This window comes from Prosopis cineraria, unplaced genomic scaffold (assembly GCF_029017545.1).
Source record: "Prosopis cineraria cultivar Desert tree isolate PC_DT_omini unplaced genomic scaffold, ASM2901754v1 PC2, whole genome shotgun sequence".
Taxonomy (NCBI): Eukaryota; Viridiplantae; Streptophyta; class Magnoliopsida; order Fabales; family Fabaceae; genus Prosopis; species Prosopis cineraria.
The window spans coordinates 115,869-128,470 of NW_026555333.1; the positions used below are offsets into that span (position 1 = coordinate 115,869).

The 12,602-nt window shown below is 30.7% G+C and overlaps 1 protein-coding gene across 2 annotated transcripts; it reads right to left on the bottom strand.

Moving 5' to 3' along the window:
* Positions 1-5,618: 5,618 nt before the first annotated feature.
* LOC129299480 (outer envelope pore protein 21, chloroplastic-like) lies at positions 5,619-8,142 on the bottom strand. Of its 2 annotated transcripts, XM_054937948.1 has the most exons (5): positions 7,939-8,140; positions 7,700-7,774; positions 7,421-7,573; positions 7,223-7,321; positions 5,619-6,639 (listed from the first exon to the last, which is right to left on the bottom strand). In XM_054937948.1, exons 1-5 carry the CDS (start codon positions 8,029-8,031, stop codon positions 6,556-6,558), a joined length of 504 nt encoding a protein of 167 aa, XP_054793923.1. In that variant the 5' UTR covers positions 8,032-8,140; the 3' UTR covers positions 5,619-6,555. The 2 variants fall into 2 exon arrangements, with proteins under 2 accessions (XP_054793923.1, XP_054793931.1); XM_054937956.1 differs by lacking the exons at positions 5,619-6,639; positions 7,223-7,321 and having other exon boundaries at positions 7,483-7,616; positions 7,939-8,142.
* Positions 8,143-12,602: the final 4,460 nt, after the last annotated feature.

The window sequence follows — 12,602 nt, forward strand, 5'->3', positions numbered from 1 at the left end:
ATTTGCAACTTTGGCAATGAGAGGATTGGTACCTAGCTGATGGCTTTTTCAGCCACTAACCTCTCTTATTCTTGTTCTTCTTGCTGATCTCTGTAGGTCCGATGATGATTGTTTTGTGAAAACTGGTATTGGTTAATATGTGTTGTTTTTTTTTCTATTTTGTAGTTTTTTTTCCTTTTGGTTAGAAGTGTGTTAGTTGTAATGTTTAGGTTTTCTAAGTGCTTTTCTTGGCTTCGATTATTGGTGTTTGTAATTGCTTTTTTTGTTGATTAATAAAATTGACTTTCTTTTGGGGAAAAATTGGCTTTGAGGAAAAGGGAAGCGTTTGTAATGGAACATGTTTTTATAAGTCCCAAGACAAGAAGACAAGAAAGAAGGAGAGAGTTTTTACGAAGCTTGCCATTGGAACCGAATGTTCATAGATATCAGGTTTTCTATTGTGGCCTTAAAATTAAAATAATAAAAAGGAAAAATTGATAGGGACAAAGTGGGGTATCAACTCATGGTATATCTGATTGGCTTATGATAAAGGACAAGTGTTTTTATTTCAAAAATTCAAGTCCTGTTGTGATTTAGAATCCCAGCCACCCCTGAATCCAACTTGGTTAATCAAGAAATTTTGACAAATGAAGCTATTTTTACTTTTGGCGTCAAGGAATTTTGGGCCTGTGTTTACAATATTTTATAAGACGACCAGGGGGTGGATTTATTTTTTCCCCTTCATTACCCCAAAACTAGTATGATGATCATGATGATGATTTCCAGTTATTCCTTCTCTCTTCTGAGCAGCATAGTTTAACTATATGTAATCACTGCCGTATATAAGCATCCACCAAATTGCATTTTAAGGAAGGATATTGAATTCACTGGAAAGATCTACTTACTAATCAAATATTACACCAACATTGCCCCTTATTTCTCACCCTAATTCTAGTCAAATTATAGTGTGGGTTGACAAAAATATTTGGATATCTATCTATTTGTTGGATTTGACAAAAAAAAACACATTAGAGCAAATATGCTGGGTTATCCAAACATACCCATAGATTATAGTAATCATAAATTTCTAAGAATCTACACGCAACCAAAAAACCAATAACTCCCTCTTCTTGTAAAAATTCCCAAAAGGCTATGGTAAAAATCGATTGACACCGTCTATTCTGGCCTCTGATTTAGTCAGCGTAATAGAATTGCCTTGGAATCCACCACACTTGTGGCACCTGCTAACTGCCAAAATCTGACGGAAGGAGGGGCAGGATGAGTGCGATTTGAGCCACCTATCGATGTAAGAGACATGGAGACCATGCCCACACTAAGGAAGCACTAGAATTTTGAGATAAGTGACAATTGATTTCAGGGTGATGGTGAGTTTTGGAAGCGAGCTAAGAGTCTTTTTCTTGATGCCTTTATTGAAAAGAAAAGGAGGAGGGGAGTAGCAGGAGCAAGCACAGCAGTCGACGAACATAAGGCCTAAAACGCAGATGAGAGCATAAAGGAGAGAGTCGAGGACGAGGACCAAATCAGAGTTGAGGTATTGGTAATGGGGCGTTGAGTCAAATGAGTAGCGTCAATCACTTAAGAATCTTTAGACTAAAGACCTTTAATGTGTCTTTCTTTAATGCTCTTTGTAATATCCCAATTTCTCAATTTTGTTTTTCATTTTCTTTGAATTATTAACTTTTACATAAAATAAGAGACATTTGGATATTTTGATTTTTCAAAATGGTGAACATTTGTATTTTTTATGATTTTTCAAAGAAAAATATCACAAATACACCCTTTATTTTTGAAAAATTATAAAAAATATAAATCTTCTTCGTTTTGAGACCTCAAAATATTTAAATGTCTCTTATTTTATGTAGAAGTCGATGATTTAAAAAAAAACAAAATTGAGAAGTTGAAATGTTATAAGGTGTATTGGAAAAGAGAAAATTACAAGCCCCTAGCTCAGAATTTTCATGGGAAAGTCATGTGATTTGAGGATATTATTTAAACACGCACTTTTCATCTTCCCTTCCCCACTTCCCCATCTCTGGCTCTTTATATAGCGTACCCTCAACTCACAATTTTGTTGCCTTTCTTTCTACTGTATTTTTTAATTCTTAATTGTTGGTCAAAAAAAATTCTTAATTCAAGAAACATTCATCTTAGTTGACTATTAACAAAAAATCAAAATCAAAATCAACTCGAGCAAAACTTTCTCATTTTTATATATAGCTATCCAACAAATGAGTCAAATTCAAGTATTGTCTGGATCAATTGAAAGTATATTTTTTTTAATTTTTTATCTCCCATTTCTAAACTAGAAAGTATGTTATTAAAGTCTCTCAAAAGAAATATTATTGTATTTTGGGCTCATATAATTCTAAAATTTCTTTGCAGGACAATAAGACTTCAATGAAATTATATTTCAAGACAAAATGTCAAAAAAAATGCTCCTAATTTAAAAAGGCAAGTATATATCATAAGAATATTTTCAAATGGTTTGCACCAAGCTCAATAATTGGATTTTTTTTTAAATGAAGAATTTAAGGTTGTATCATATATTTTCGAATTGTAATTATAAAATTAGAAAGTATTGATCGGAAGTCTCCCAAAAAAAAAACAAATTAGTTCTGTGTGGAGACACATAAATGTTATCTTGTTAATTAGGTTATGTAATTGTACCTTTGGAAAGTACTTATAATTAAATTTACAGAAAAGTTGAATGAACTAACTTGTTGGTTTTAAGTTAACGTTAGAGATAACAAATATTTTCGAACACACACTTATCAATATTAAAACTTGTAGTTGATAATTTTTTGAATAGTTTATATAAGATATTTCATAGAACAGAGTGTGTTTATTTCAAAGCATGTGACAACAGATAGATACTTGTTAAAATTTAAATACTTTTGAATATCTTAATATTTATTTGACAAATTTATAAATGACTTATAATGCAGAGTATGAAATATCATACTAACTTGCTAAAATTCAATTATTTTAACAAGTTAGTATGATATTTAGTTGTTAAAATTTAAATGGATAAATGCCAATATCAAAACTTATAGCATACGGAAATAAGATTTGAATCTTTGTTTAAAAAAGTATACACATTTAATGTTCGATCTTATTTTGAATAAGATTGTTTCTCATAAAAAAATACTTGTGTGGAAAAAAATATTTTAGAGGATAAAATATTTTTGAAAATATTAAAATTAAAACACATACTTAATAAGTTATAAATTACTTGTTACAATAAAGAAAAAGGATAATTTAACGTCAATCAATCTCTCAATAAAAATACTTCTTTTCTTGGTTGCTACTTTTAAGAAAAAGAATATATTAGATAATGAAACTTTTAATTTCTTAAATTTATCTTAATTGATAATTTGATATTTTAAATTAGATTAATGAGCAAAATAAATCCTAGACTCTTACTCAAAAAGCGCTACGAACTCTGAACTCTTGAAATGTATAAAATAAATTTTAAACTTTTAAATTCATAACAAATTAAACCCTACCATTATCTTTTTTTTAATGTCGTTACTATTCACGTTATTGGTCATTGTGGGTCTCAGTTAATTAGTATCGAAAACCCTAAACTATTACGCAAGTAGCATTTTGAATCTTAAATTTTAAAATTTCAAATAAATTACTCCCATCATTTATATATAGAACGTTCACTATTATGTAGACCAAATTTACCTCAACATATTTTTACTGCTATAAATGCATCGTTAACCGTGGTGAACAACCTATCATTTTGTGAAATGACATTTTTTATTCTTTTTTTACAATATTTTTTAAATGATTAGTATCTTATACTTTCATATACTCTATAATTCTAATTTAATTTTATTTTAAATTTTTTAAATTTAATGGTGAAAATTTAGAATTTCATTGAAAAATAAGTTTAAATATCAAAGAATTTTAATTAAATGATTACTTTAAATTTTAAATTCGTTGATGAAATTATCAACTTTTACATCTATCGTCTGTAAAATTTTATGGTGCTTAAATTTATTTTTTTTCAAATGAAATCCCAAATTTTCACCATTAAATAAATAAACATTATTTAAAATAAGATTAAATCAGAATTATAAAGTATACAAAAACATAGGTAACAATTGTTTGAAAAACATTGCAAAAAAAGTCAAAAAAACATTTCACAAAATTATGGATCATTTATTATGCCGAATGATGCATTCACTATGATGAACCACACTAAAACTAGCTTAATCTGCATAATAATTAACATTTTATATATAAACTATGAAAATAATTTACTTAAAATTTTAAAGTTCAAGTTCCATGACACTTCTCGCTTAATAGTTTAAAATTTGTGTTGCTAATTAACAAAGATCCACGATGAACAATGATGACATTTAAAAAAATAACAGTAAAATTTAATTTACTATAAGTTTAAAAGTTTAAAATTTATTTTACACAATTTAAAAGTTCAAGATTCAAAATGCTTTTAGAACAAGAATTCAAGATCAATTTTGATCATTAACCCTTGTAAATTTAACTTTCATTGATTTGATCATTTATAGTTTCATAAATTATCATGCTAGGTCCTTAAATTTTATAATACAAACAAGCCCTTAAATTAATGTGTAAAATATAATAATGACTTGACATGTACATGAGCATACATAGCTGAAAAAGAACAAATTATCATATTAGGTTTGAAGTTCTAAAACAAATAAATCCTCAAATTAGTTTAACTCTTATTAATATAGCCTCTTGCACTACATTTTATTGTTTTATTTTTTTTCAAACTTCTGGGTGTTTTTTCTTACATAAATTGTTACACTTCTTTTCATTAATTTCATGACAATCATCAATATTTCATTATTCATATCACCTTCTTCATAAATGTTCTTCACAAGTTGGATGTTATGATTGAACAACAAAATCTGATAAATAACTATAGGATCTCCAAGTTCCCTTACTTTGATTGACCCTAATGTAAAGATGCAAAAAAATTAGTGTTAAAAAAAGATGCTTTTGATCATCAGGAAAGTAAGATACAAAGGCAATTACAACTTATAAACTGAATAAATCTAAATATAAATATAAAACCACCCACGTTTTCGTGGCACGCTAAAAACTTGGGCCCCTCATTTCAGTCCTTCCCCTCTGATTTTAGGCAATGCTTTGTTTTAGACCCAAATAGTAAATAATATGTACCAAATTAATATCTAAAACAAATTTAAAAGACCAATTGACCAAATCAATAAAAATTAAATTTAAAAAACCAAAAACTTGTTTGTTTCCTATTTCTAAAAACTATTTTCTATTGTTGATTTTATTATTTTTAAAACTGTTTTCATTTTTTGCTTTAAAAAATAAAAAATGAAAACATCTTCAAATTGTTTTCGCTTTTTTTATTTTTAAAGTACACTACACATTTGACAATTGTAAATTACCTTTAACTAGAACAATCACTATCATAAATATCATCAATGACCATTGATGACAACCACTATCAGTCATTTTTTAATTCTAAAAATATTTTTCAATTAACGCAACCAAACAACTTTTTTAAAAAAAAAAACTATATTTAAAATTTGTTATTCAAAACAGTTTTTAAAAAAAAAAAAAAAAAAGCCAAAGAAAGGGACAAGAAATGAAATAGAAAACCATTCCAATAGGCAAACCAAATATGAATATCAAACAAAATCCAGAATCAACAACCAATGAGCAAGGATTAAGTAGGTGAATACGAATCAAAAAGAAAACCTTGCTTAAGCACCAACGCCACTTAAAAAGACCTGGGAGCTGACGGGTTTGACAGACGAGCGAGCAACCATTGTCCATGGCTACCTTGTCCTCGCTTTCTCGCAGATTTGTGATCGTAGATTGCAAATCATCCCCACTACTTCGTTTCCTTCGGCTGCTTTGTCTTTATTCTTGAATTATCATGGACGAAGCAAAAGCTACAACACCCGGCAACGAAGAAGAGCCACGTAGAGCAACAGTGGTGAAACGGGTAAATGTGGGAGGATAAACTAAAAGGGTTCGATGTTGTAGGATGAATGAACCCCAATCATTAAGCAGCACATTGAAGATAATTTTTTATAAAAAGAAAACGTACAACAGTAGGTCAAACCATACCATCCGCCTCAGTCTGACCCAGGTGACCAAACGGATCTAGTTGTCCATTTTTTTTCAGTTTAGACTAGGCCGGGTTATCAGATTGGACTGATCAGGTTATTAGACTTCTTGCACAACCCTAATCCAAACCAAGGGATTGCACAAGACTTTATTGTAATTTCTGGGGGCATCGTCCACACCAAAATCCGGTAATGTATGAATAATCAACCGGTGCAGATCGACAATCTCAAAAACAGTACCTGAGCCAAGTGATTCTTCAAATTTTTACTACAAAATAAATTGTATTGACTCTAGTATCTGCAAAGTCGCCTTCAAATCTAGAAGATCAAAAGAAATAAAAAAGGAATGAATACCAGCATTCAACAGTCACCTCTTTTTTTTTCTTTTTCTTTTTTTGGGTTCATGGTTTTTCAACAGCCACCTCTTTCCACCACATGCTCTCTAGCCTTCTCACAAATCAAATCTCATATTCCATCTACCTTTATAGTCGACGTTAATAACCCAATTGTTCTCCCTGATCTGTATATAAGGAACCTGGTACAATATTTTTTAAGACAGACAAAGTGAGGCATCAAGAGAAAGGAGATATGAAGAAACAATTAACTTCAAAAAATGCAAAAAAAAAAAAAAAGTTCTGAACTGAATAATCAGTCTGGCCCCAAAAAAAAAAAACTTAATAGTCAGAGTAGTTCAACATAGTGACTAAATAATCAAACAGCTTCAAAGAATCTGCCGTCAGAGTCCGAAAAACAAATTGTTGCTATCCGACTAAATGACCATTAAACAACCTGACTGCTCCAACGAATCGGCATGCTTGGTATCTAGAGAAATTTTATAACTGTCATCATAAAGCTCAACCGGCTACAGCTCATAGAAATCGACGCCATTCTATCATGATAATGAAGCGAGATAGAAAGGGGACCAGCCTCTGGTCCCTTATCATGACTCTTCTGTCATGATGAAGGCTGATTAATTCACTAAAACTTCACTTTTAGAAGAAGTCCCACGAATTTATTTAATTAACATCTCCACCCGAAAACAGAAAAAGATTTACATAATCCGGCAGAACAGTTGGCTTCAGCATAATTTGGTAACTCAACAAGGCAAGGGCTAGTACCTGTTCGAGGACCTCGTAGCCGACTCTAAGTCTAACATCTTGATCCTTCTGAAAATTGAATATGCTCCACGAAAACTCAGCAGCTCCTCTGGACTTCCTCTGCAAACAAATTAAGGAAGCTTTGCTCCGCAAATCAACTTAAATTACATTGAAGCATTTTTCCTCAAAATAACATTAAAGCCAGACGAAAACACATGCCTCTTTAAACTCTTTATCAACATCAGATCGTCCCTTAATATTAAAGCTTAGGAATCCATCATTTGTCACAGGGAATGTTTTCTTTCCACGTACACTATACCACAGCCTGTCAAATTTATCATACTGCAATCCTACACCAAGGGTTGCTGATAACTACAATTGATTGTCAGAAGTATCAGAGGAAAGATCAAAATATCTACAAAAACGGAAAAGAATAACGATGGTAAAAAGGAGTCATAGGTACTAATGTAAACATATAACCAAAAAATTCAAACATACATCTGGATACAAATGTCTTAGCCAGGCACTAAAATAACATGGACGTCCGAATTTGGTATCCAGCTCTCCATGCAACTGAGATGAACGAGAATAAAAGCAACCGGTTAAGGCATGGAATTCCATACACTTAGGGGCAGTCCTATTACAAGTAACTAAAAAGCGCAGTTATCAATTTTCCATTTCTATACTCGAGAACGCGTGCAAATAGGAAAGAAGTAGAGAGGAGACAAAAGAGAAACCTGCAAGTGAGTATTGGAGTCAATTGGGAGTGTTTGTTTGGCATGGATTCTCAAGGCTTTGGAATCGGCCCCATATCTGAGAGAAGTCTCCATGGTCGAAGCAAAGGAAACGGCCAGTCCGATTTATGCGACGGAGAGATAGATAACCCTAAGTGGCTAAGTCCCTTGACACGAGAGAAGAAGCACTTTTGCTGCCTGCCAGTAATTGCGATGCTCATCCGTATCCGGGTAATTCAGGCGGGTAAGCTTATTGGAGTAGGCCGCACTTATGAAAAGCCCAAATTAGACATGTCAAATAGGACTGGCCCAACCTAAAACAAGCTACCCTTATTAAATTTGATTATATTTTAAAGCCTTTATTTTGACCAATTTAATCCTGCTTCTCAGAGTTAAAAGGCTAGCCTTGAGAGCCATAACCCTATTTTTTTAATTTTTAAATTTAAAAATTTAAAAAAATATTTATCATTACAATAAAGTTATTCCACATAACATTAACTCTAGAAAAATAAATTTAAGATAGTTCACACAACAATAAATTTAAGTCTAATAAAAAATAGCAACATTACAAAATTAGCGCCAATGATAATTAAATTTTACTAGCACTATCAGCTAAACTTTGATGATCTTTATTATCATCGACATCAATATAATTTGATTCTTTTCTTTGAGTTGAAGCCTTGAGAATCAATTGAAGGGAGAAGGTATGAGAACACACTTAACACCCGAATGAAATAAAGTTAGGGTTTTAGATTTTTAGTGGTCTTTAATTTTTTTATATTAATATTATATATGTATATATAAGGGCTTAAATAGGGGCCGCACATTTTATTTTATGGCTTAAAAAGGCTTTATCATTTTACACATTAAAGTAGCAGCTAGGCCCTAGATTTTTTAAAGTTTAAAAGGGTTAGTTTGACCGCCTCAACCCCCAATTGACGGCTTCAACCCAAGCTTCAAACAACTAAATTTGATCCTAATCTTTTCGGGCCAATCTAAATGTCAAAATTGTTTAATGTCTTAAAATTTTAAAAAAATAAATTCCAATTTTTAATTTAAATTAATTATTTTTAGATTATAATAAATATAAATTATTTTTTTGGGATATAAAAAAATATAGAAGACTCAATTTTTTAAAAAAATTTGTGGTCTTAAAATTTAAAAACCAAGATTAAAATACATTTTAAATAAAATTCTAAATATTTTATAGATTAAAAATAATAAAAATATCAAAAAGTGGTTTTTTTCAAAAAATATATATAATAATATATTCAAATGCATGATCTCTTCCTATAAAATGAATTAAAATTAAAAGGATTAATTAGTATTTATAATATTATATACATTTTCTTAAAAAATATTTTTATTGAAGCATTTAGGTCAAGCTTGAACTACTCAAATTTTTTTGGGCCTATTTTAACTCATCAGACTTGATTCAAATTATTGATTCTATCTAAATCTATCCCCTAGATTCCTCTATCCAAATACCTTGTCACCCTAAATATATGGGCTGTCTCATAAGCCCAACAATGAGATCATGCCTTATATTGACATGTTGTATTTGTTCTTAGCAGTTTATATCTAGTAAAATGAGCCATCAACCCATATAATATTAATAAGGTTTTTCTCATTTTCAGCCACCGAAGAAAAAAAAACTCTTTTTTTTGGAGTGATATTTTTAAAATTTAAGACAAAACATATCTTTAAGTCACATTTGGATTGATGGATTTAAATTTAAATTTTACATTTAAAATCTATTATTTAGATAGCATAAAAAACTATAAAGCTAAAAAAGAGCTGAGTTGAAATTCAAAGCAAAAAAATATTAAAAGTGACAAGCTTAGTTATATGTTTAAATTAGTAAGAGACAAGGATGAAAATGAGAAGAGTGACAAGACTAACAAAGGCACTAATAATAAAAACAAGAAGGATAGAGTAGGTTAAATTTCAAATAGTTAAGGTGTAGAAAAAATTTGAAATTATAAAGAAGTTATAATATAATATGAATTTATATTTTAACAAATCAAAAAAATTTTATGTCTCTAAATGGAGGATTTGATTCTAATACAATGCATGAAAATCATTTATAGTATACAATGAAAAAAAATTCCTGATATAATTACATTAAAAATTTTATTTAAAATGAGTCTTACAATTCTTTTTTTAAGTCAAATGATATTAATAAAATAAAAGTAATTACAAAGTAAAATGAGTCTTCCTAGCTATTCTTAATTTATGAATAATATAACTTCATATAAATTTTATATAAAATATTAAAATAATTTTACCATTTTTATCATATTTTTATAGTATTGATTGAGATTTAAAAATAGGATAAAATTGAAAAAGAACTTTTAAACTTGGGCTCTGAAACCCCAAAAATAGTTTGGAAAATAGTTAAATTGTGAGTTTTCCTTTTTAAATTTTCAAAATAAAGATAGGGGTATTCAACTTGGGTGATTTCTGTAACATCCGAAAAATTTTAATCCTGATTTATTAACCTAATGAGAGTAATTAGTGAATTAATGAGATGTATGGCCAGAGGGGCTTAACTTGACATAATTGATGTGATTTCAGCCCTAAAATTGGGTCTGGATTGATGATAGGCCACTAGTGTAAGGAAAAAGGATGAAAAAGTGAAGAATTATTTTCTGTGCCACACTCCGCAGCACGTGGTTGGTCTACCGCGGCTCATGAAGACAATTTAAATGTAACGGGCTCCTTTGTGCCATGCACAATGGCGGAAGGCATCGTGCATCGCGATGCACGGCCAAAAATTAGATAAATCAGCTTGTGAGTTGCGTGAAAACAAAAGAGAAAAAGAGAAAGAAAACAAAGAGCTCAGTTTTGGCTCTGTTAGGGCATAAAATTTAGTTCCATCGTTGATAAATTAAAGCTCTCAAACACTCAAGGTAAGATTATGGTGCTTTCTTCTTCCCCTCTCTCCCTCATTTATGATGATTTGTGATAAGGTTTGAGTTAGGAGATGGATTTTCGGTCCATAGGAGTATGGGTTCAATTCCATTGGTTAAAATAAGTTAAATAGAAATTGTTTAATGTATTGAAACACCACATTAATGATTTTGAAAGTAGTTGGTTTATAGGAGCATTTAATACCCAAAAATTGGTATTTATGAGGTAGTTGGGAGAGGTTAATGTGCATTCATGATAGTTTGAGGTGTTATTAATGATAATGTTCATTTATGGAATCCAATAAGCCCATTGAGTAAGAATGGGTATTGATTATAAGTTGATAAAAATAGTATATGTGGAGTTTTATGTTGATAAAGTTTCAATAGCTAAATAATGATGATACCCTTGTGATATGGTTATAGAGAGGTCTATTTTGGCACCATTCGAGCTTGTTAAAGCTTTAAAAAGTTGGTATAATGAGGGGTAAACTTTTGACCTCTCAAAGATTTGAGGTAATTGAGAAAAACTTAATTTTTATAGTTGTACGTTAATTGTGTTGTAAAATATGATTTGAGTTAAATTAATGATGCATATTGACAAAGTGCTTGATTTGTGAAATGGTTTTTGGGAAAGAAAACCTTGATTCTACCACCCTTGATGTTTTATGAAATTACTTATAATTTAGTACTATGGGTGGAAAATTGTGATGAATTATGTGTTAAAGTGTGGAGTATTTGTGTTATGTGAGTTTATGTGTTAAGAAATGATTGTTAAAATGCATATTAAGTGTGAAATGTGCATAGCATGATCATTGGTGAGAATTCGCCAAGGGAGAAGAGTAGATTGGTTGAAAATCCACGTGATATTGGCAGAGACCGTTAGAATTGAAAACTAGTCTTGGCATCGACCGTTGAAATTGAGAGGTAACCCTTGTTTCAGGATTGATTCAGAACTGTCCCATTTGTTCTATGAGGGAGTCAAATCTAACTAGTCTCTACTGGTTCATGAAAAGGCTAGATTAGGGGTACGACATCCCATAGTTGCTAGTATTAGGGGAAATTGAATTACATAAGTGAGTGAGTTCACCCTGGCCCAGTAGCCCCTCACAAGTGAAATGCTAGGTTAGTCCATAAAGGACGTAGCCACGTGATAGCCACGGGTTTCATATCGAAAGTAATAGGAGGATATAAGGTTGGCATATGACCATGTATATAAGTCTAGCCACATTTTTGTTAGTTTTGTGGTCCGGCACTTGTTAAGAGTGTATGGTTGTTATTTTTACGACCCAGTTATGTTTTTGAAAATATCATGATATGGTGTTTTATGGAAAGCCCAATCACATGGTTGTTAATTTTGTGAACCATGGCCTAGTGTTATGCAATGTATGTGTTTATTTGCCTAATTACATCTATTTACAATTAATATATAACTGTAAGGGTTAAGTGAAACTTGGTTACTGAGTTGTTGTACTCACCCCTCAATTCTCAATATTTTCAAGACCTAGCTCATCGGATCCAAGTTAGGAAAACATACAGAGGCTTAGGATTGGTGGAGTAATCCTCTATATGCCTTTCTTTTATTATTTACATGTGTATTTGTTAATGTATTTGCCAACTAGGATTAATCGATATGATTTATACACTACTTGCATGATTTTGTGTATAACTAGTGTATTTTGTGCCATATGTTAGTGAGTTTTTGTTGTAAACTCGTGGATAGGACTAGGAGAAAGCTCTATGTAGACACCGAAACCA